The sequence below is a fragment of the Lepisosteus platostomus genome, chromosome 13 (assembly GCF_059453375.1).
Source record: "Lepisosteus platostomus isolate fLepPlt1 chromosome 13, fLepPlt1.hap1, whole genome shotgun sequence".
In the NCBI taxonomy this organism is placed as follows: domain Eukaryota; kingdom Metazoa; phylum Chordata; class Actinopteri; order Semionotiformes; family Lepisosteidae; genus Lepisosteus; species Lepisosteus platostomus.
This window is the reverse complement of record NC_142623.1, coordinates 18,137,624-18,162,425: the sequence shown is the minus strand read 5'-3', so window position 1 is coordinate 18,162,425 and position 24,802 is coordinate 18,137,624. Positions and strand designations below refer to the sequence as shown.

The window sequence follows — 24,802 nt, the reverse complement described above, 5'->3', positions numbered from 1 at the left end:
AAGGGGTCTTGTGTGCAGGAAGAGTAGAGCTGGATAAAACCAAGCTTAAAGCTGTTAACTGCTACTTTCAAATTAGTGGTGCAACAGACTTGGGTCATGAGACCAATCTTGCTCATGAGTGAGCCTCGCCCTACCCTAGTACCCACTACCCAGCATCCCCATCTCAGCATGGTCTTGTTTTTATACAGTAACGAACACTCCAGGTTCTGTGTCAGTAGAGTGGGGAATGACAGGCTGTAGACAGCTTTACAGGCTCACTGACAGTTTAATTTCCCCTTTCATTACAGTGAGATATGTTTATTAAGAGGCTGAGAGAGAAAGTACAGGGATCCAGGAGGGATTTGTGTTATTTTAACTAATTACTATGTGTTTACTGTTGTTTCTTTTAGTTGCTTGATGTTATTTAACTTAAAGCCAATGCATTAGTACTTTAATTATCGTATAATGGAAGATTACTTATGTTTTTTAATGATACATACTATATACTGTAGTATACAGCAGTATAGGGGTGGATTTGGGTATATGTAAATTTGGCTATTCATGATGATCCTTGTAGGGTCTCGGCATCGACTATATGCTAGGAAAGACTTCAAAAACCAATGCATTTTAGAAACGCAACTGCGATTTAAATTCTGTAATCCAGCTGCCTTCCCCTCCATCTCCTCAGGTCGGACTACATGGAGCAGTTTGAGAAGAGGGACCTCAAAGCATTTTCCGCCGAGCCCTTGCTGGTCTACCCCACGCACTATACGGGCGATCCCGGTTATGTCAGCGACACGGAGACCTCCACCATCTGGGACAACGAGCAGGTGAAAACGGACTGGGACAGGGCCAAGTCCCAGAAGACACAGGAGCAGGCGGAGCTGAGCAGCGAGGCCCAAAATTCCGACGTCCTCCAGTCGCCCCTGGATAGCACAGCCCGGGATGAGCTATGATCTTCGGGGTGACTGGACCTGAAAGCCTTCTTGAAAGATCCACCAGCGTCCACAGGCTTCACTGGAACACTCCCAAGATGGATTCGAAGGTTCCATTCCAAGAGAAGATCCCGTCTGGGGATCTTTAAAGACTGCCCTGCTCAGTCCTTGTCTGCAGGACTCTTTCGAATGCCTTCTCAGTCCTAACCTGAATGTCTGTCCCTTTAATTTGAAATATTTTATTCTGCGGGATCGAAGATTGAGGCAGGAAAACCCCTGTTTCGGAAAATCACTCTACTGGACTGGAGCGTTCAAAAAAGGGTTATTGCTTTGGTTTTGGAACACAAGCTTTATTCCTGTTTTTATTGTCAATCTTGTGTGATTTTAAAGTCTTTGGGTTTTAAAGGTCAGTTTTAGGATGAGGCATTTTTAAAATGTGATCTAGGTTTCATGATTTGATTTCTGGATTAGGCATAAGCATATCCCTACCTTGAACTTGGACAATCAAGTTGACCTCTTATAGTTTTGTTTTTATACAAGTGCAGATTTAATTTTTTGTTTGTGCATAGAAGAATTCAGCATTGCATTGTGCCTTCCGTTGACCTGTTACTCCCTAGCAGTTGTTACCAGAACTAACAATCAGCAAATTATACTGAAGCTTTTCCTGGACTTTGCAGATTTTATACTCAGAGGGTGCAGTTCTGGTCATTGCCATAGGAAAAACAAATATCTCTTAGTGCAGTCTTGTGAGAAACCTCACAGTCAACTCAGTTTTAACTGACACATCTGACACTACTGTTAGCTTAAATACAGAGTGAAAAGTCAGAGATGAGATGTACTGTTAAGTAGCACCCACTAGGGACAAAATCTTCAAAGTTATAGGCTTTGTTCATCCTTTATATAAATATACAGTACATACACTGATGTGTTTCTGGATGCACAGGAGGGTTAGGATAAAGGGCTACATAATAGCCTGCTGTACCATGTTTTTTTTTCCTCCAAATGTTTGATAGCAGTACAAGAATTAAAGGATAGAAATTTACTTTCTTAATTCATTTCTCTTTTAATGCAACCCCTGCCTGTGTCTTTATTGTGCAATATCCCATTGTTGGTTTTCCTAAGAATTGTTATGGCAACAGCTAGAATCTCGACAACTTTTGAAACCTCCCTCCTCAAACATGCACAGATCAGCTCAGCATGTCCAAGTTGGGTTTGCAGTCTCAAACGAAATGTATATCCAGTTCCATTTAAGTAGTGAATACTATCTTTCTATTTGCTCTTTGAAACCGAGTATAGTAGTGTAATTTTAGCAGTCCTTTGTGGAGTAAGGGTTTTCTGATCATGTTTTTTAGAAGTTGCATGTCCAGTTTTGCCCACTCTGTGTTTATTTTTGGACCTACTTACTGTGCTACAGAATGAGGAATAATTTTAGAACCAGAAGTATATGGTCAATATGATAATTTGTAAAAAGCTAAAGACCATAGCATATAGTAGAGAAATGCCTAACATGCATATTTAAAACAACCCTTTAATATAACAAGCAATAATAGTTTAAATCAGAGATTGGATTTGAAGTACAAGAGAAAAAACCCTAGTACCTTTTGTTTTTTATTATTATCGAAGGAGGGGGTTGTTGTCTTTATTGCGTGTTTGTGATCTGTGGTCAACACATTCTATGACCAGTGTAAAATGATCTTAATGTGTGCTTTAATTTATTGTCAACCCTGTCAGTGCTGATCTGTTGAGTGGGCCCGATTTGCAGGGCTTTCACGGAGTCATGGTAAAGAGCCAATTGCCCTTGCCTATAGCACACCCCCCTGGCCTCGCAGTAGATTGCGGGGAACCTGTGGGAGCCCTGCTTGTGTACAGCCTTGGCTTACATTTCGTTCCATGTTCACCTCCCCCCAACGTGCCTTCCTGTCAAAGAATAAAATCTTTTTATCAAAAGCTGCCTGGGCTTCAGAATTTCTCTTGAGCTGATTTTGGTTTAAATTTAACAAGAACAGAATTGGAAGAAGTGGGCTAGACAGCAGCTGTCCTGGATGTGCAACTGATTGTGAGGATGGTTACAGTAAACTGCAGAGGCTCTGCTGGTCAACCCCGACCATAAATGGGAGATTTAATCTTTTTTTTTAAACCACGGAACTTAGATTCCTGATTCTGAAAGGAAGCTTTCCAATAAGTCGGCTCCTTTCAGAATCAAATTCTAGGTGAAGTCTTGAAAGTTGCCACTTTTGCTCCAATATGTATCGCATCATAAGCATAATCTGAATGATACCCTGTTAAAGCTTAATGTCCTTTTCAGCTCTCCAGTTGGGTGTTTGCTGAAAAAAGACCTAGGTCTGTTTTGTTTTTTTTGCAAAGATTCAATGCCCTGCAAGTACTGCTCACACAGTGCAGAGCAGTGACTGGGGCTCTGGGCTGGAGGCTGGAGGCTGGAGGTATAAATCCCAGGTTGGATGCTGATGATGTTGGACCCTGAAATGACTCTTTGCTCCAGTGGCTCTGGTGAATTCCTAACTGGATAATAGCAGGATCTTCAGGTCAACCTGTAAATGATAATTTGTTCTCCATCGACTTCTCTGCCTCTAAACTATCCCCACCCTGCTTTACAAAAGCAGAGTGCTTGAAGCTTGTACTTCCCAACATTTCAAGCTGCTCAGAGATTAATTAACTGAGTGTATTTCTGGCCAAGGAGGCTGATGGGATTTGTGACGTTCTAATTCGAGTCCAACAATTAGCGGTCCATAGAACATGCCTCACTGCAAAGAGGCTGCAGGTTGCCTTTCCGAAAATATGTCCTTAATCTCAGGGGTTCGCTGTCCTGGTCCTGGATGCCTACACGCCTGCTGGGTTTTGTTCTAGCCTGGCTCTCAGTTACACAATCCAATCCTTAGTTGACTTAATAGGATTGACTTTGGCTGTTTTCATCTCTTAAACATGGTAATTAAGCTGGGCTAGAATGAACACCAACATGTATGTGAGCCTCCAGGATTGGGATTGTTTTAACTCATGAGGTTTTTCACAGAGGGGAAGTTTTTCTGCTTAACAATATCCCTTTGCAGTTCTATGTTCCTTTTACTTCCATTTCTGTTTTAAAGTGTGACAGCAATAGTCAACCTAAAAGCTCATGGAAGTACACCGGGTCTAGCTCAGATGGTGGCTGTTCCAAGGAGCTCAGCACTTGTACACCATATGACAAGAGGAGATTGAAAAATGAGACAGAATCGGTGTCATGTGTCAGATCTGGAACAAAACCAGGACTGCAAAAAGCTATTCCCACAGTTACAGTAGACTCCGTCTATCCTGGAGTGACCTCATCTTTTATCTTCTGGCCCACAGACAATCATTTTCGTGACAAATTTCGAGCCTTTCGTGACAAATCGAGATAGGAAAAGGCTGTGGCTGTAGTGCCACCTGCTGGTTAAAAGTAGAGCTGCACCTGAGAAGTAAAGAGCAGAGTTGTTTCTTGCACTGTGGGTCCGTGCTGTTGCAATCTGAGCTCCTGGTTAGCTTTAAACACAGCAAGTCTTTCCTAATAATTAAGCAGAAAACCAAGAGCAGGATCCATAATACCCAGTACAGCAAACTTAATCAAAGCTTAGACACTCGTGCCTTTACACACTCCTTTAAAATGTCTGTATGTTAGCGATCAGAGGATCTTTGTGGGCTTAAAGGATCCCAAGGCACCGGATTCAACAGCGGGTGGACTCTTCCAAAAATGAAAAACGCAGCCCTGCTTGCACTTTTTTTGCAGGATGTGTTTTATCATTCCTGCATTAACCACAATGCTCCTGAAGAGATGTCGTTGGTGATCGTACCGCCCAGCACGAGACTCCTTTCCTGTAAATCCTCTTTAGTTCAGCAGAGCCCAGTCTCTTAGGTACTTTAAGCTGAAAGCAGGGGCTGCCTGCTTAGATGCGCTTTCTGCATTTTACAGACGCAGCAAGATTAACTAGTCCATCTGCTGAAGCTGATCTGACCACAGGCAAAAGAACAGGACTGAAAACCGAGGAGGGACGAAACTTCGACTGCCGGCTCCCCAAAGTTCTTTTGTTTTGCACGACCCATTTAACACTGGCAACATCATCACCAACGTCTTCGTCCTGATGCAAGCCAGCTTCTGGCTCACGGTTAACATCATTGGATCTGGCTGTGTCCTCGCCCCGTTCAGCACGAAGGTGGAAGCGCTGCTAAGATTTTTACTGAGCAACTGCGGGAAAAGACGAGCCTTGTTAAAAACAGATACAGAAGAACACAGTTGCGTGGTTTTAAGAAAAGCAGACACGGGTTTGTTTCTGCAGCTTTGTACCAGGAATCATTCCTAAACAAACCACGTGGAATTCACTCTTCTGTTCCAATTTTATGGCTTACTGCTATTGACACTAACTACCTCTACTGTAGTGAATGTCAGTAATGGACAATAACCTTTTCAAATGACCTCATATTGCCAGAACCGTGTTTAATAGAGATTTTGGTACCACTGTGGAAGAACGGTCCTGCGGCCAGTTTAATTCACCCCATTTCTAAATGCATTTATGTTATTCGTAGCAAACACAAAAGCCTATTCGGGCTTTTATAAAATGTAAAACACTAACTATAGAAATCAACGGAGCTGTGCCTAGCTCGCCTCCTGAAACGTTTCAGCGTGTGTGTTTTCTTTTGTCTAGCGACATGGTGGAGTTGTTCGTCGGTAAAGTGTTGGTAAAAAACAACAAGGACCGCGACGAGCTGGACACGGAGCGCGAGGTTCTGCTGCGGCTCCAGAACCGGATCGTCCTGCTGTTCTTCGGCTCGGGGGACTGCCCCAGGTGCCGGGAGTTCGCGCCCACCCTCAAGGAGTTCTTCGTCCGCCTGACGGACGAATTCTACGTGGAGCGAGCCGCCCAGCTCGTCCTGCTGTACGTTTCCCTGGACCAGAGCGAAAAGCGACAGAGCAAGTTCCTCAAGGACATGCCCAAACGGTGGCTTACCCTCCCTTTCGAAGATCCATACAAGAAGTATGTACAGTACAGTAGTTTGGTTCATACGCTTGTCTTTTTCAGCGTTCGTCTATTTTTATTAGTTGTTTTTCCAAATGAAATACCCCAAATATATGTTAATAGACGTAAGAAGCGAATAAATAAGTTTATTTTTCTTAAATTAGGCAGTTGATAAGCAACTATCCTTGGAATGAGCACACTCTTTCCAGACTTCAGTGGAATGGTTTTCAGGGAAGCAATCCAGTACTTCTTTGTTTCATCCTTTAAGACGAAACGGTGGCGACTGTAGCAGATTCCCAGCTTTGTCAGTTTTGTATTCCTCTGGGGGAAAGAGGAGCTATAGTCTCAGCTGTCATGCTTAGTAGGGCTTCTACAATAACTGTACGTTTTCTGTTGGATAGAGGGCATCTTCTTAAGGTATGTTATTGCTGCATAACCCAACACTACGAAGTAATAACCCCCTTCACAAGAGTATGAGAGCCTCCATCCAGTGATGATCCAGAATTATTTCTAAAAATAGGGCTTAAGTCAGCACAGGGAGGCTCACCCATGAAGCAGAGACATGCTTTGTTCTTGTTAAGCTGGTATTGGCTGTCAGTCATTAGCCTGCTTTGCACCTGTGGGGAATGGTTTTAAAAATGTCTTTCTCAACAATTATTTTGGCAGTTTTATCCAGACATCTAAGAACCAGTGCATACCTGCCCAAAAAATAAAGATATTAACAGAATCAGGTGACACGGTGCGCAGTATTTAGCATTGCTGCCTCACAGCGCTGGGGCACCAAGTTCAGTTCCTGAGGTACTATGTGTATGGCGTTTGCTTGTTCTCCCTGTGTTTTTGTATGAGTTCCTCCAGGTGCTCCGATTTCCTCCCTCAGTCCAAGGACATACTGGTAGTTTAATTGGCTTCTGGGAAAACTGGCCCTGGTATAAGAGTGTGTGTATCTGTAACTGTGTGTGCCCTGCGATGGACTGGCATCCTGTCCAGTGTGTACCCCTTGTGCCCATTGCTTGCTGGAAAAGGCTCTGCCTCTCCCACAATCCTGAATTGGATTAAGTGGTTAAAAAAATGGATGGATAGATGGATGGACAGAATCCCAGAGAAGATGAAAAGTGGCAGTGTTGAGCCAGACATGATCTGGGTCGTTCCAGGATATATCCCAGAAACTGGTCAGACAGCATAGCAATGCATTCTGTTCAACCCTGTTGATTTGCGACTGGGTGTTCATCACACTTTTCCAGAACTCCAGCTCATCATTTTTAGTTTTAAAATGTACTGAATTCCTCGTTGTCACTTGGTATTCAATGACCAATGGGCATAAGGAAGTGTGGGGTCTGTGGCCAGACTGAGATTTTTCATTTTCCTTTTGTGACCAGAATAATCGGTCTTCAGCCTGATCAAAATTAAAACGACTGAGAGTCATTAACTCCTCTGCTGGCGTTTGTCTGCCAAAGTCTGTGAGGCAGGAAGCAGCACTGTTTGTGGTTTTCTGGGGAATTTGACTGATTCACCCTTCCAGTGATCTGATACCCTTTCTATACCGGGAGGTCAAACAGACTCCCAATCCACAGCTATCTGCTCCATTTCAGGTATTACCAGCACGAGGTTGGGACCTTGTTTCCAATGTAAAGATAAGATAAGATCACTTTATTGGTCATATACAATTTCTTGTATTAGGAATTTGTCTTTTCGCATACCCCAGCTTGCTCTCCATGAGACACACAAACAGGGAGAGCAGTTTGGGGTCAGAGCGCAGGTATTAATGCTGTGGACAAGCTTATAAAGTTAAAAGGACATTAGTGAGGTGGTTTGTTGATTTCAGATTTCATTCCTTCCTTCTCTGAAGCCCGTGTTATTCAAGTATTAATCCATTTGATAAAGAAAGTCAAACACTCTTTGCATTTCATCATGAGCCTGCACACTCAGAGACCTTGAGGGCTAAAAACTATTTTTAATTCTCCTTTTCTCCCCCCTGTGGCGCAGGGAGTTGGCGCTTATGTTCGAGGTGGCGGAGATTCCTACGGTGGTGGTGCTGCGACCAGATTGTACCGTGATCTCCCCCAACGCGGTGGACGAAATCAGCCGGCTCGGGCCAGACTGCTTCAAGAACTGGCAGGAAGCGGCCGAGCTCATCGATCGCAGCTTCATGATGGCCGAAGACTTCGACGACATGCGCATGCGCAGCGCCACAGACCCCCTGCGCCGCCTGAAATACAAGCTGGAGAAGAAGAAGAAGAAGGAGGAGGAGGAGGACTCAAAGGAGGGGGAGGGGTCACAGAATGGGGAGGGGGAGGGGCAGGATCCATGGGGTTGAAGGGGGAGGGGCTTGGTCTGAATCAAGCAGCCAATCAGCACTGGCTCTCGCTGAAAGGTAGTTGTAGTGTAAAGATCTGTGTAATGGTCCTTTCTAGGCCTGGATGAACTAACTGGAAGTGATCACATATTATTAAGAAAAAATACTTGATAAGGGTTTTTTTTTTACTTCCTCCAGGCTTATTGCCCCTACCCAATGGAAGCTTGCCATCATGTTCTGGGCAATTTGCAAATTACAGGTTGGTTATCTTTAATCAACACCTTGATTAAATTCAAACTCGGGTAAGACTAAGATCTGTTCAAGAAGCAGACCACTATGTAACATTTTCTACTGAATGCCCTGCTAGCTCACAGTGCTTTTTAAACAGGAGCTAACATTCTGAGGGGCTGACTGCACATGTGTATAAGAGGAAAGATGCAACAGGACCTGCAGTCGGGTTCTGTACTTCCTGAAAAAGCAGACCAAACCATTCCTGTGTCTGCTTTGAAGAACAGGGCGTTTCTTTGGGGAATAGCACTTCACTTTGAGGAATGAGAGGTCTCTTTTAGGAACATGGGATGTCTCTTTGAGAAACAGCACATCTCTATGAATAGCACATCTCTTTAAGGAACAGAACATCTCTTTGGGGTATAGCACTTCTCTTTGGAGAACAGCACTTTTCTTTGAAGAACAGGACATCTCTTTAGGGATTAGCACTACAATGTTTTCAGATGTACTTATTGCTTATCGTTTCATAAACTCACAGGTTATCTTATCTTAACAGATGGAGGACTGCATATCATCTGTCTAGAAAGATAATCATACAAGTGAAAAAAATCAATATTATGATCCAAATTATAAATATATATATTCTCTGTGGGGAACTGCAATTGGATTATTCCATAACTGCTTCATGAATATGTATTTTTGCATATAATAATAATTAATAATTTAATAATTGCTTACACTTATATAGCGCTTTTCTGGACACTCCACTCAAAGCGCTTTACAGGTAATGGGGACTCCCCTCCACCACCACCAATGTGTAGCATCCACCTGGATTATGCGACGGCAGCCATAGTGCGCCAGAACGCTCACCACACATCAGCTATCAGTGGGGAGGAGAGCAGAGTGATGTAGCCAATTCATAGAGGGGGATTATTAGGAGGCCATGATTGGTAAGGGCCAATTGGAAATTTGGCCAGGACACCGGGGTTACACCCCTACTCTTTTCGAGAAGCGCCCTGGAATTTTTAATGACCACAGAGAGTCAGGACCTCGGTTTTACGTCTCATCCGAAGGACGGCGCCTGTTTACAGTATAGTGTCCCCATCACTATACTGGGGCATTAGGACCCACATGGACCACAGGGTGAGCGCCCCCTGCTGGCCCCACTAACACCTCTTCCAGCAGCAACCTTAGTTTTTTATATTTTTCCATTATGTCATTTCATATTGCATTTTTGTCCACAGAATGACTGAGGTTGTGTGTACATATTTGTCTGTGCAAACAATTTTTGTTTTGCTCTTCTTATTGTGTTTAATCTGGCTAGGGGTGTAGCTTCTCAGTATGCCGAATTATAAATTACTGAATAGATTGCTACATGTATTTTAACTTTCTCCATAATTCCAAAGAAAATATAGAATTCCCAGTTTCTTTTTTAGCCTTAATTTGACACAGAGGTCAATTATTCCTATGTCATTATATAATGCATCTTATTACACAATTAGTTTTCTTTCAAATACAAAATGTTTGTTTTCTTATGTTAGAATACAATTATGTACAGTTAGTGGATCTGTTTCCTCTTGTTTTATAATGTCTTCTGTAAATTAATAAGGAAATTGTTGTCATCAAAATGAATTCGTGTGTATAGATATAGATATACTGTGAAGCCTTAAACACACAATATTAAATTAGTACTGCAACCAATAGCATTTGTTGTGTTTTTAATGCCTCACAGAATATATAGATACCAAAGAGACGTTTTCATCTGTGTTCATATAATAATTTGTGCTTTAATCAAAATATTAAATTAATCATCGACAAAATGTACAAATATACAGTACTACAAGCCTTATGGCACTTTTAACAGTGTCTTTCTTGTGTTTAATGTAAAGGCCATTAATCCAGACACCATCAAAATGTGGCTTCTTGCTTTTTAGAGAGCTTATTAATTTGATAGCTATAAGCAATTTGTATATGAATATTGAAATTATATGCAATAATGTGTCCCTGTTGAAAGACCTTTTGAACAAGATTCAAGGAAAACACTTGCCTGCTGAATGCAAAATGTCCACTGGGCGGAGACATTTAGCAAAAAAAATGCCCAGCTAAAGTTGCTCCACATCGTTTGTCATTAGGCGATTAAGAGGTGCGACGCTCATATCCGGCTTTTTGCAGTACTGGGATAGTTGAGATTCCTAGACAGTCTACCTCAGAATTTAAGGTTTGTGATTGCTTTGACAGGCGACATGGTAATGCAGTGGTTAGAACTGCTGAGGCAGCGCCAGAGCCCTGAGGTCAATTTGGGACCTGGGGTGCTGTCTGCGTGGAGTTTGTATGGTCTCCTCTTATTCGCCTGGGTTTCCTCCCATAGTCCAATGACAGGCTGATATCCTGGCATCTGGGAAAACTGGCTTTAGGCATGAATGTGCTTTCCTGTGTGAGCCCTACGATGGACTGGTGTCGCGTTCAGGGTGAACCCTGCTTGGCGCCCATTGTGCCCTGAATTGGAAGAAGCAGTTAGAAAATGCATTGAATGAGAAGTAAAAATGCTTACACTTCATTCAATCAATCAAAATGTTAGTTCAATTAAGCCTACAATCAAGTAATTACGATGAGCTGGAATGAAACCCAACAAGTGTGCAGTCTCCACAGCCAGGCACCTCTGTAAGAAGTGACCGTTTGTAAAGATTGGAAATATGACATTAACATGTAATAAAGCATTTCTAAATTACTGTAATTTAACAGGTCACCTATTAAAGTGATCACTGTTACATTATTAAAGCATTAAGAAATTGGTGAATAATGGTGGCTTCTGGGAGAATTCGCCTTGGTGTGTGTGTGAGTCAGTGTGCCCTGCAATGGCCTTGCGCCCGTTGCTTGCCGGGATAGGGTCCAGCTGCCCTGCAACCGTAAATTGGAAAAAGTGGTTAGAAAATGACTGGATGTAAGATATATCTATTAAAACGTGTACTGATATGCCCGATTTTTGCGTGGGTTGATTCAATTTAATTAAAATTGAGGTCAGGTGTAATAAAAAAAAAACTGGGACAGGGTATCTCAGACAATTCACTAATCACTTGACTATTGAAGTACTGCTGGCAACAAAGGCCAGCGAGCGGCCGGATAGAACGAAAGCCTTGCTAACGTCTAACAAGTAATCTTGACCTTAATTTTCTCACCAAGACTGTAATCAGCTAACCATGGCAACCACTTAATGTCCGGGGGTTATAATGACTCAAATTGGCCAGACCGCGGGTCGCTGTTTGAATGAAAGTGGCGTCATCGTGGGCGAAGTCTCTTATCAGAGTCCTGCTCTGCTGTTGGAATCTTTACACCTTATCGATTGCGAGCACGCCAGGAATGTCGTACAGGAATGCGGTTCACCAAGTTGTGCTCCAGTTCTGCTGAGTTTTACGTGATCCGTAGCTCGCTCTGCTTACTCAGTTACGGAAACACTTTTTTTTTTACTTGTGATAATCACAGGAAACAATATCCCCCCGAAAACAACAAATCATTACTTTGTGTAAAGTAATTAGCCAGCACATGTTGCTACTCGTTAACTAGCAGAGACACAGAGATAGAGGCGCGCAAACAAGTTTAATTTATTGAGGAGTTTTGTATAACGCAATCCTTTTTAGAGTATTATATGTCAGACCTAATGTAATGGGGCAACCATTTAAATCAGCTTTATCATGGTAGAACATTAGTCTTAAAGCGCTTTGTTATTGTTTTAAATTACCATGCAAGAACCAAATCGTCTATAAATTTTAGAAGGCGTGACTGTTTTAAAGGGTTTGTTGTAACCGGACAGCTTGGGGATTTCTCTGGCGAGGTTGTGTTTTAAACCGCTGCAGGCATTCGGATTAATATTAGAACAATTTGTCTTCGCGTGTTTATGAATATGAGTCAAAGTCGAAATTTTGAGCAGCTTCTAGCGATGTGCCAAGATTGTTTTGCGTTTTAAAGAAATCGCAGATGTCCTTCGAAAAAGGACAACCTCTTTCTGAACGAAATTCGGGGAACATGGAGGATCTCGACGACCCCGGGAATGGGGCATCTCGTCCGGCCTTCGGTGCGGGCTCGAACTACTGGGTGAGAGACGAGAGCCAAATGATGGAGACTCTGCGCTTTCTGGCCCGGGACCCAACTTCGTTAAACCACGACCTGTCGTGGATTGTATCCAAATTGAGAGCCGTAGTCTGCAGTCTCCAGGAGCTCCGCCAGCTGTTTATGCTTAGTGACGGTAAGATTTCTCTTTAAATGGTTACAGTAGTACTGTCACTTGAACTTTGGCAGTAGTGCTTTTAAATTGTATAAAACGTGGGTAATGATACCCTCGGCGAATACAGTACATTTGTTAATGAGTTATAAGAAAAGAATGTCTGTGGACTACTGTATATACTGTACAATTGTCCGTTTAATGGTTTACGCTGTGAAAGCATGTCTGTTTCATGTGGTTTTGTTGGTCGCGAGCAACACTATGTGGAATCCAACCGATTTATGTCAGAATTGTCGTGGCCTTAGGAGAAGGCACAGCCAGGGATAATTCAATGAATAACGCCCATTTTATTTTACCGGGGCAAACTGCAAACTTCCTAATTGAAAAGACGACACCCAGACAAACGAATGAAATGCAAAACTTACACCCATTTTGTATTCTAAGTTCGGTATTTGTGACATCATGTTGGAAATTTGAGTACAAATACTGGGTAGGTGATAGGTACAGTATTTGGCAGGGAAATTCGTTCCTGGCCTGAGACAACTGCAGACCATTAGGTTTTAGAAGTAATTTATCATCATAAAGACCTGGAAACTGTGGTATCCAAACCTATAAAAATTCCTTTCAAAATTATTGAGGTGTGTTTTAAAGACTGTTGAGTTGTCCTTGATGAGATTGGGCCCATTTTGTGCTGGGATAAAAAACCATTAAGAAAAAATTGGTTGCTGTTGTAAGTCAAGTAGGTGGACCAGTAGGTGGTGCTCCTCCTTCTGGCTGAGGCTTTTCAAACCAATGTTCCACTTACTGTAGTATGGGGACCAGAGATACTGTGGTCTAGGAGGTGCCATCCTTTGAATGAGTTGTCCAACTCATCGGGATCTCAGTTTAACATTAAAGATCCCATGGCTCAGCTTGTAAGAGTAGCAGTGATAACACTAGTGTTTGCGCTATATTCCGCTATAGTCTTGTATAATCAGGCTTCCCAAGAGTTTCCCCTGAATTCAACTGTCAAAATCTCTTTTCTTCTTCTGATCTGTTCTGTAGTGGGGCAACTGGTGAAAAATGTGTTGCAAAGCTGGGTACTACAATTCAGAGGTGGAAGAAATGAGTCTTCGTCTGAGTGAAATGTCAGGAATTATTATTATTGACTACTGAATTGATCTAAAACAGCAGTTCCCATCACTAAGTCCAAGAATCCAGAATCCATCAGGCCTTTAAAGCAATGCCTGATGCCAGTGAGCAAAATTAATCCAGTTAGATCATCAATAGATCCCATTCACATGTGATATGGAAAACCTGTGGGGTTCTGGACCCCTATAACCAGCGATTGGGAACCCCTGATTTAGACACTGTACTGTATAGGAACTCCAGTACGTGAGGACCAGCAGGTATTCTACGTCTCTCCAAACCTCCAACAGATGATGTCTTATGAAAAATGATCAGGTCATTAAGAACAGAGGTGAAATGAAAACCTGGAGATGCTGTTGTCCTCCTGGACTGGACTCGTGCATCACAGCTGTGCTGGAAACCAGTGGCGCTCAACCTTATTACTGAAGGACCTCTGTGTCTGCCAGTGATGTGTCACCCGAGCCCCATCAATGAAACTGATCTCTAGACCTTTGTTCTTAACTGACATTAAGAAATTACACATTTGGATGGTTCACATTCGTATCAACCCAGAAAAAAACCTTGGTTTCATGTCAACTCTCAAACTCTTTGGTTGTGTGGATTGTAAGTCATTAGGAGTATTTGATAGTTATTACCGTCTGTGTTAATCATTTATTTGCTGCCAGAAATAAGAAAGCAGTAAGCAAGCAAGTTAAAGATTGAGCAAGATTCCCTTCCATTTGTTTTCAGCAGATGAGTGTTTTTGAAATGTCTGAGAGCAGAAATGTCTTCCAAAGGTCTACTCAAGCAGGTAGTTCAATTAAATGCGACAGTTTGTGGCAATGCAGCATTCTCTTTGCCAAACTGTAAAAATCCGTGTTGAAAAATGTATTAGTGTTGCTATTGTCGTTTTGTAAAACAATGAAGGCATTTGTTCTTAAGACGACTAATTGACATTCATAGAAAATGTGAGACAAATGAGAAATTTAAACGGGTGAGAATGAATGCTTGATTTTTAAGGAATGTAACTTATTTCTGTAATCTAATCGTACCTTAGAGATCGACATGTAAAACTGCAGCACTTGATAAAGCGTCTTTAAACTCATAGTTGGAATGATGGTCTGTTGAAAGAATTCATTTAGGAATTTGTCCTGCGGTTTATGAGCATTTACCTCTTGGCAAATGATCGCTAAATTCTAGTCACACTTTGGGATTTAGCATTTTGGACATTTATGTTCCCAGCACTTGATCGCTCTGAAACAATTAACCTGCTTCTCACGGCACTGTAGACGTAGGTGTGACATTGTAGATCTGCAGTATAGTCCGTCGTTTGACTCTTTTTACGGAGTAATATTAATTACCTGTTGAATTAGTGATAATTAAGCGTGTTGTAATGCATACGGCCACCATTGCAGGTTGTGAGAGCCGGCTTACCAGCGCTGTGACGTCACCGGCCTTCCCTGTGAATAGCAGGGACCGCAGCCGCCAGGCTGAAGGGAGATCTCCCTTTAGTTCAAGTGGCTGAGTCCCTGTTGAGTGACGCTTGAGGCCCAGGTTCGAGTCCCCGACGGTTGGGGGCCTACCTCAGGCGGCAGCGGCGAGGGCGCAAACCCACGTGAACCCCAGAGCGTTACAGTATTATGAATCTAATCTCAATATATTATTTTTAACTCTGATTTTGTTTTTTTATGGTGTAAGGAAACCTAAAGGAAACTGGCCATCAGTTTCAGGGTAAGATAGGTTTTCGAGTGTAGAAACTATAGAGAGATCTCTTAATTTTGTTAGTTTTAATATATCGGGTTTTAATGCACCCTGTATCTACAGTTTAACGAAGTATACATTTTCAGGAAAAAATAAAACCACTAGAGGGCGCCTGAACGTAAGCGGTGACGGGAGACAGGGCTAATCGGATTGCTGTCGTCGTTTCAACCTCATTAATTGCAGACTCCTTCAACATGCTGTGTGAAGACGTACTCTTGTTTCCCATCTGAATAGTTTCCACTTGTCTTCGAGCTCTTAATTTGTTTCATATTCTGAAGTTTTTAAACCCAGCCTGTCTCAGAATTATGAAAACTGAACCACGTACATGCAAAATCTGTTCTGCACTAAAAGGATTCAGTACTCTGGTATTAATTTGTCTGTGTAAAAATATCATCCTCCTTCATGCTGGAAATAATGTAATCTAGTCGCACTACATTCTGCCATCTCTCAACCGGTTATATCTTTCTTGTAGTGTGGCGAACAAAACTGAACTCATTATTCTTATTCTCTAAACTACTTAAACGAACATTTGAAAAAACAAATACTACCCTTCCAGTTTTAAAGGTTTCCATTTAATTTAACAAACGAGGTGTTCAATTGATCACAAATTTCCAAGTGAATTTTTAACTGGTGCTTTAGGGTGTCCAGCAAGATTATCAGAGCTGGGGCTGTTTAGGTACAAAGTGAGAAATACCTGCTCTAGAAAGGTTGCTTGCTAACCCCTTGATTTGGAAGATGAAGAGTTGCACCAGAATTGTGCAGGTTCCCTGTGTTAAAATGATCCTGGTCCAATCGCATCCTTCCTTGGAACTCTGAGGTGGTCAAGTGGTGATGGTGTTAATTGGCAAAGATGAAAATAATTAATTAAACAAAAAGGCCATTCCCAGTTATCTGTTCCAATGAATACGCTCTTGGTGGCCAGGTAACATCTGGCTGATGTGATGAGTGCTGTGATAGCCTTTCCAGGACAATCCCCACATCCCATATACTGTACCTCATTATCCAATATAGGAGCTGGACCATATCCCAGCATGCCACAGGTGCATGGCAGGGAACACCCTGGATAGTATGCCAGTCCGTTGCAGGGGACACACGGACACAAACACGCGCACACTCACACCAGGGCCAATTTTATAGGAACCAGTTCTCATCATAACTCGGATGATAGCACTCAGATGGGAATTTGAACCCCATTCCTTGGAATAGCAACCACTTGTCTTAAGCACTGTGGACACCAGGGCCAGTTTCACAGAAACTCAGATGATGGCATAACCAGTGGGAAACTATAGTTCAAAATATTGATATGAAGTTGTTTGTCTGCAGTTTGAGTCACGGATTTGAGTAGGTGTGCTTTATTTTCCCTGAGCCCCATTTTTTTGTTTTCCTCCAGGTCCTTTTCTGATAAATGTGGGCGTTTCATGACTGCTGATGACACTTTTGTTGGTGTTTGCATTTCAGAGCCGGCCTGCCCCTCTCAGCACTTGGTTGACATCAAGCTCCGCCATTTTCTGGAGGCGCTGCAGCCACTGAATGAGAAATACCCAAGATTCCAGTCCCTCCCAGTGCGCCAACTGCTCTCTGATCTCTATCAGTCTCTCAGTGGTGAGTCGTTGTCTTGGTTGACCAGAAAACCTTGACTCGAAAGCTGAATGCCGGTGTTAACTAATAAGACCCAATTCAGTTTCAGTTATCTTTGCTTTTTTGTTCTGTGGCAGTCCATTGTAGAGCCCAGTTTCGACGGGAAGCTCCAAAAGCCTTTGATGCTGAAACTCTGAATAGGCCACATGACGTACAACGAAACAATCCAGTCTCATTATTTGAGATGTGTTGTTTCTTTTCTTTTATGTGGAATTGATTACCAGTAGACTATAATGGGATGCTGGAGAGCTTCTGCCGCCAGGAGTTTTATGACCATGTCTGTTGAAAACCAGACAGAAGCTCTCAAGTGGCTCTCTCCACCAGTCAAAGCTTTTGTTTGGAGCGCAGGTAGGCCTGTGTCGCAGGCTTTTTTTCTAGTCTGGGCTCTTGCAGTTGCTTGTTGTGACCAGGACTTCCCCAATGGGTGTACGTCTTTGAGCGAGCATATCTGGTGTGTTGTCTGACTTAAGTTGGAGACAGGGCACTCTCTGCCTTTCTGCCCTGCAGCCATCCCTGAAACTTACTTCACAGTTGAAGTGCCTTTGGTTTCCTTAAGGAGAGCTGAATCGTTCCTCTAGCGTGTTCTGTTTCTGTAGTAGGTGCTGTGGAACTGACAGAGTGAGTAGTGCTCTTTGTTGAGGAATCCTGTCTGTATATGGTGGTGATTTGGGGCTTAATGCCATGAACTGAGTTGACAAAAAGAGCAATAGTTCCCAATGGATGAAAATGCTTAATATGGGCGGGCAGTAGCTGCACAGGAATGACCCCTTTCATTTTTTTTACAGTCTTGTCTTTCACGTCCATTTTAACCGAATGGAAGAAGTGAAGTGTTTTTTTTTTCCCAAAAAAATCTGATCTTGGGTGTGATTTCCGCTCCCCCCCCCCCATTACTGAAATCACAACAAATACTGAGGCATGGAGGAATTGCGGTATTAGCAGACTAAGAAGGAATGAGACAGGTCTTGAGGAGAATGAAAAAAGGTATAGATCCGGGATCTTGGGTGGGAGTGGAAATGCAGAAAAGATTGGCCTCAAGAGCACGGAAATGCTGGAAAGCAGTGGCCCAAATGGTTTGTTGAATCAGTTAATAAACTAGACAGGAAACACCTCTGATAAAATCATTAAAACAAAATGGTACCCAGGTATGGAAATTAATTCCAGTTACCGAGGAATATTCAGAAGGCTAAGAGGCTAAAATGTTTTCTGTACTGCAACAGCAAAAGAACAATTAAAGATAGTGTCTGTGATAAATAGAGAAAACCTTTAGGTAAAGAAAGGGAAATGACTGTATTAACGTAATATTTCACACAGGTATTCACCAAGGAATACATATGCCTCAAGGTGCAATCTAAATTGAATAGCTTAGACATAGAGGAGGCAGACATATTACAGGCACTTAAAGCACTTAAGAAGCACTTGACATTTTCTACTAGTTATACTGAAAAAAATGAGCTGTTAATCATCAACCTTTAACAGAATTCATTCCACAGTCCTTCAAGACTATGATGGTATTAGTTGTCTAGACAATTGCAAATATAGCAATGAAAATGGTAATAAAACCCAATTTTTGGACAATATAACCAGTATATGAAATAATGAAAACAAGTTGAACTTAACTTGTGGGTAATCTGTATAGCAATAGGATTTTGAGAGATAGCTAGAATGCTTTTAGAAAAGGCAGATCATGGTTAACTAACATCGAAGGACCCCAACAAGCAACAGTGGTAATGCAGACAAACAGAAGTTGTTATGCTTAATTTTTAGATGTTTTTTCCATTTTCATTTTTAGAAGTCCTCTATTCTGAAATTGCAGGTGGTAGGTATTCATCTGTATTAAGACCACTGCTCTTCCTTGTTTATAGCAATGATGTATGTTCTGTCGTAGAAATGTACTGTACATCATATTGTAATTATGATTTTACATCCCTTGATTTAAAAACTGTGTTATTAACAAAAAGTCCGGTTTGTAATGGGTTTTAGTCCGGTTTGTAGATGGATCTGCAGACTCTAGAATCAGCAAATGAAATGTATAATAGAGATGAATATTGCATGAATGACATTTGTTCTAGCTAGGTGACAGGTAGATTGTTAGTTGCAAATAAAACTATGACCTGTAAATCTAAAATGGGGAACATTCAGCTTGAAAAAAGGGATTGCCAAAGACTTGGATACCTATTTGCCCAAGTTTATGTGATTAGCGAAGCAATAAAAAAAGGCAAACAGGTTTAGGATGTCGTTAATAACACAGTTTTTAAATCAAGGGATGTAAAATCATAATTACAATATGATGTACAGTACATTTAATTGCAATATGAGAATATTATGGCTCTGCAAAGCATACCAAGACAAGAAACCAGATGTATTCCCAGCTTCAAAGTCACATCCTTCTCGTAAAAGGCTAAAAGATTTTCCAAACAGAGAATGCGAGTATCTGGTTCAAGTACTCACAATCCACAAAGGCATTGACAATGTCAACCCAGTTGACTTCTTAAGAATTGGTAAAGAAACATGGAGAAGGGGATTCAGATGGAAACTGTGGGGATGTTGATTTACACAAAGGGTTGTGGAGGTCTGGCACAAGAGCCAGTTATGTTGCTGAAGTCAATAGCAATTGCTCCTTTCAGTAAAAGGCTAGATGAGCTCATTAGATCAATTAAATGACAGCGATTAACTTAACATAAGCCAGATGGCCTCCTTCTTCTCTCCGAACTTTCTTTTCCTTCAAACAATTACTAACAACATTTCCAGAGAGTGTACGTGCATTTTCAGTTGTGTGAAATCATTGTTCATCATTGTAATCATTGTTCATCATTGTAATCATGTTTAATTTAGTACCCCCTTTGTAGCAGATAAGTTGAAGTTTGGTTCCGTTTTATTTTGACCTCTGTGTTCTCTTTGTAAGAAGCGTGCCCCACTCAGGAAAATGCTGCAAAAGTCACACTTTAACCACTTCCTTAAAGGAGCTGTGTGTGTGTAATATCTTAAAGTGAAACTTCCACCAAATCCCCTTGCTAAGTTTTGCAAATATTTCAGATAATGCACTGGGTTCTGCAATTGCTCTTTCTGAACCTTGCAGCCTTTTTTTATGTTAATTGTTACCACATTTCCACTCTTATGTACCATAAACTGTTACCCTGGATTTTTCGTAGAGTGCCCTGGGGCTCTTTTGGCTATCCTCCTGGCCCATGAAAGTCTGTCATTTTTCTAACCCCTTCATCCAATTCAGGGTCAGGGGGGCGTTGGAGCCCATCCCGGTAAGCAACAGGTGCAAGACAGGGCACCTGTCCATCACAGGACACAGACCCACCAGGTCCAGTTATCCCAGAAGCCCATTAACCAACCAGTATGTCTTTGGATTGTGGAAGGAAACCTGAGCACCTGGAGGAAACTCAGATGAGCACAGGGAAAACATACAAACTCCACACAGACAGCACCCCAGGTCCGGAATTGAACCCAGGGCCTCAGTGCTGTGAGGCGGCAATGCTAACTGCTGTGCTACCATGCCAGCCTGGCCCATGAAACTGAAAAGGAAAAAATATTTTAATGGAAAACATAGACATGGGTATGGTACACCAAAACGGAAGAAAATGAAATGGGCCCACTAACATTTCAGCGCAGAAGCTGCCTACATATATCTGTAACTAATGACAAGTTTGCCCTTTTCACTTAATTGTTAAAACGATATCGAAGAATGTTTTATCTGAGTAAATTACAGGGGGAAAAACAACAGATTAGATGTAAGCTATTCATGCATGTAATTTTAAAAGTAATCTCATCTGAATGTTTGCACGCATGTTTTTAGGAAAATCAGTACCCAAGATTGGAATCCTTTATTTAAAGGTTTTTTGGCATCCTTCCGATGAGTTATTCATGTAACTTTGATTGTTGTATATGCACTCAGCTGAGAGGGTACAGGCAATGAGGCAACCTGTTGAATGTCAGACCTTTAAAAAAAAAACCCCATCCTGATGGCCTTCCCATTAGTGGAGCCAAGTCCCCTCTTTCGTGATGAATCAGGGTTTGCACAGACTGTGCTGATGGATGTAGGTGAGTTTGGTACATATTGATGCTCTAGTTGTTGAATGGAAAAGCCTGATTGATATGGGGGGTCTCGGTGTGATGGTCTGGGCAGCAGTGTCTCCACCAGCAGTGACTGAGGGTAACCGCATTGCACAGCCAGCCATTGCTTGAGTCCTGAGACCTGTGCTTTCCCCCATTCCCGTGGTCATGTAGACATAAGCACTGCACTGCATGCCCGCACCCTGTTGCTGTAGCCACCTCTTTCTTGTGTGAAGAGAATGGCAAGACGATCTTCTGTTCTCCAGAACAGAACATCTCCATGTTGTGGGATGACGTGTGGCATCTAGGGCTCAGAGACCAGTGAACAGGCCCATGCTTGTCTGGCCAAAATCTCACAAGGCTGCAAGAGAGCATCTGCCACCTGGCACACAGCCTGTGTCCCAGTGTTTCACTGCTGGCCTCACGCACTACAAGCCTATGACTTTCATAGGAGAAAATCTGGTGATCACCAGTATTAATGGGTGGACTGATTTTTACCCATATCATACTGGTGCTTCTGCTACAAAAGAAGATGGACGTTTTCTTGACCCCTGTGGATTTGTTGCTATTATAAATGGCAAGTTTCTTCTTACTCAGTATGTAAATACTATAGGACACCCACAGCTTGCCTGTCTTCCTTGTTTGGCTTAGCGTTAGTGATTCAATGATACGCAAGAGGAGGAGGTAATCGGAAAATGGAGGCAGTTGCGTTTTCTTTAAAAAAAAAAGAACTCGCTCTGACAGTCTAAGTCATCCTGCTGCAGGAGGGAGACTGAGGCACTTCCTGTACACAGCGGCAGACGAGGAAGAACATTGGTTTGCTAGGCAGTCGCTGTCATCTGCGCCTTTTCTTTTTTACGAAAGGCGCTCACTGAACCTTTTCCGCTTTGAAAGAAGAAAACTGAAGGGAACTCTAAAAGACAAAAGAGCCTCTCATCCCCGCTGTGGTGTGGTGGGGTGGGGGGGGGGGGAAACAGGTTTAATTTCTCCCTACAAGTCTTCGTTTTTTTCTGTGGACGGATTTGGACCAGTCTAGTCATATTTATGAACAAGCTCCTACGGAAGGGGCAGTTAGGGGAGAGTGGGGTAATCTGTATGGCAGAGTCTGGGGCTCAGAGTTGGATCTAGAAACACCCTGGGCCTGTCCTCTGGAGACAGAGTGACTGCAGTGGAATTGGAGAAATGGGCGACTCTGTAGAAGAGGGTGAGTACTCTGCATGTGAGAGTGGGTTACGAGCTGTCAAAGGGCTTTCGCAGACATTGATTTTGGCTGTGCTTGCACTAGGGCATGGGCTTAGACTGGCTGGGTGATAAGAAGAATGTTGCCCCTTTGTGGTTCTTTAATTCCAGCAAAACCTGTTCAAACCCAAAATGTACTAAATTGGAATCCTGCGCTTTATTTCCAGTTGATATGGCCATGTACAATGTTACTGGTTTAGGATTCCAACTAAGTAACCAAAGGAGGCCTTTCAGCCTGGTTTGCTTTTTTTAATGTTTAGGGTGGTGATCGTACACCTTTTCTGCAAGCGGTCTTGGTAAATCTGCATGCAGGACTTGATCTGGACATTCCTTCTACACTCGCAGTGCTTTCTCCCTGTTCAATAGAGCTGTTCGTACCCTCAGATATGAATGTGTAGAATCCCGCCACAGAAAAAATTACCCCTTTTTCAAAATAAAGGCCGTTCTGTGCCCAAGTCATAGATGCAACTTGGCTTTGCTGCTTAAGGATTTACAAGAGACTAAGCTACTAGAAATGGACATTTGGTTTTGCCGTGTTTTATGATTGGTGTTTTGTCATCTTTTCCTGCCACTTTTACTCTCTCCCCCTTGTCAGAACTGCACATTATAAGATATGACAGGATGGAATGTGCTTGTGAGCTTTCTGGAAATTCAACTGGTCCTGAAAGCAGAGAGTCAAATCTTGTTAAATTGGCAGCTCTTCCAGGAAGGCTTATCACAGTGCTGCAGAGAAAAGGCTATTAAGACTAGGCCCGGGAAGGATGTGCTGCTCACTTTGTCATGACCACAGGCATGTGCTGGCGTTAAGGTATAACGACATGCCACACAGGATGACAAGATTTTCTTTTGTGATGGGTTGAGTTGCAGTGGTGAACCACAAACTGTTGAGAGCTCAGCCTTGTCCTTGCAATCCCCCACAAATAATAAATGAAAGAGAATGAGCAGGCTTCAGAGACCACCCTTATTATAATAATCAAGGGTTATGGGGTTGGCTTTAGTGAAAGTGGCATTGGGAAATTGGGCGGGGAGCTATGCATTACAAAACATGGCTGCAATCACTTCAATCATATGGCTTTTACAGCCCATCCAAAACAGCACAAGAACATTAAGCAACTCGTTCAGGGTAGCGGACGGTGAGTCATTAGCCATGCTGAAAACTCTGCTGAGTGTCTCCTTTATAACCATGCAAATACCTTAAGCACTGCACTACCTAGATGCTATTTTATATGTGGGCGGGCATTGTTCCTTCTTGCTTTTTAAACAACGTTTCCTACAGCAGACTTGTCTCCCTGCCCAGGAACTAAATGGCGTTGTGTGTCGCTTCCTGTAAGAACGTATTTCTCAACGTACGGTTTCGGAATGCTTAAGATGTCAAGGTTACTGAGCATTCTGGCAAAGCATACTTGACCTAGGTTTCTTGCGGGCCAGAGAAAGTAGGCGTACAGTCTTGTTTTCTCTTCTTTCATTGCCCTTACTTATGCAGTGCTCAGAATAAGAAGCACAGTCACTAGTCTCTGCAGGGGCAGTGGTCTTGAAGCCAGGCAAACAAGACCGGATGCTGTTCACACAGCACTTTGATCCATGGGTTCCTTTTGAAATCGGCGTCCATCTCTACCATATGAATGGCTTCCCAGCCTCTGTGTATTTCTGTTCTTCAAAATGGCTTTTCACAGAGGAGCTTTAATCCCTTTCAGTATTGAAGCAACACCCCACCCCAAAGCTTTGTTGAAGGACTTAAAATTGCCTCCCCCACCCACCTTCCCAGACCTGTGTTAAAATGGCTCCTGACTCTTTTTTTAACAAGTTGCCCAAATCGGACCTATACAGTATGTCCTGAATACAAAGTGATTGACGTCAAGGAAAGCAGGATGTGGTTGACCTAACTGGAACGCAACCTTGCAGAGAACCAGAGAGAGAGGCTTATAAAAACTTCAGCCAGCTGCTGTATACACGCATGCGCCTCAAGGCTAAGCTAGAAAACCTCAAATTCGGGCATGGAACTTCAAGCAGGGGCTTGAGTCTCTTTTTGTTCGAACGTGAGTGTTCAATTAACACATTTTCAAAATAAAGTGTATTTACAGTTTATTACACAAGTCCTTCGCGTCATTAAAGATGGTTACCTACAACTCGCCTCCAAGCCTGGTTAGAGATGTAAGTTATGCACCTAATTTAATAATTCAACCAAATATGGAGCAGAGAATATGGAGCGAATGGAGTGTGAGACCCCATCTTATAGCCATGCTACAATTAGGACTGTTCTTATACCCGTCAAAAATAATAGTCCACGTTTCAGCAAACGTAGTTCAAGTCAACAAACTGCAGATGGATCTTGGAGCACTTTACAGTACAGAAGATTAAGGCAGTT

The 24,802-nt window shown here is 42.5% G+C and overlaps 3 protein-coding genes across 7 annotated transcripts in view; all 3 read left to right on the top strand.

Moving 5' to 3' along the window:
* The window catches only part of LOC148650151 (procollagen galactosyltransferase 1-like), a 29,673-nt gene extending 26,812 nt beyond the window's left edge, over nucleotides 1–2,861 (top strand). Inside the window, exon 12 of the mRNA XM_088603714.1 lies at nucleotides 668–2,861. Coding sequence (XP_088459840.1) covers nucleotides 668–935 — 268 coding nt within the window. The 3' untranslated portion in view covers nucleotides 936–2,861. The remainder of the gene's footprint in view (nucleotides 1–667) is intronic.
* Nucleotides 2,862–4,423: 1,562 nt separating this feature from the next.
* nxnl1 (nucleoredoxin like 1) lies at nucleotides 4,424–9,066 on the top strand. 4 transcript variants are annotated; one of them, XM_088603726.1, is made up of 3 exons: nucleotides 4,424–5,095; nucleotides 5,585–5,914; nucleotides 7,880–9,066. In XM_088603726.1, exons 2-3 carry the CDS (start codon nucleotides 5,589–5,591, stop codon nucleotides 8,208–8,210), a joined length of 657 nt encoding a protein of 218 aa, XP_088459852.1. In that variant the 5' UTR covers nucleotides 4,424–5,095; nucleotides 5,585–5,588; the 3' UTR covers nucleotides 8,211–9,066. The 4 variants fall into 4 exon arrangements, with proteins under 4 accessions (XP_088459852.1, XP_088459850.1, XP_088459849.1 ...); XM_088603724.1 differs by having other exon boundaries at nucleotides 4,424–5,204; XM_088603723.1 differs by having other exon boundaries at nucleotides 4,424–5,323.
* Nucleotides 9,067–11,945: 2,879 nt separating this feature from the next.
* gmip (GEM interacting protein) overlaps nucleotides 11,946–24,802 on the top strand; it is a 54,759-nt gene continuing 41,902 nt past the window's right edge. The window contains exons 1-2 of one of the 2 annotated variants that reach the window (XM_088603676.1): nucleotides 11,946–12,657; nucleotides 16,960–17,103. In XM_088603676.1, coding sequence (XP_088459802.1) covers nucleotides 12,390–12,657; nucleotides 16,960–17,103 — 412 coding nt within the window. In that variant the 5' untranslated portion in view covers nucleotides 11,946–12,389. Of the gene's footprint in view, nucleotides 12,658–16,959; nucleotides 17,104–21,964; nucleotides 22,403–24,802 lie in introns of those variants that run through there. The other variant, XM_088603677.1, reaches the window with a different exon arrangement.

Excerpts from the sequence above, each read along its gene's own strand:
- nxnl1 (XM_088603726.1), top strand. The coding sequence starts at position 5,589 with ATGGTGGAGTTGTTCGTCGGTAAAGTGTTGGTAAAAAACAACAAGGAC. Across the intron at positions 5,915-7,879 it reads TTCGAAGATCCATACAAGAA|GGAGTTGGCGCTTATGTTCG; the intron begins GTATGTACAGTA and ends CCTGTGGCGCAG.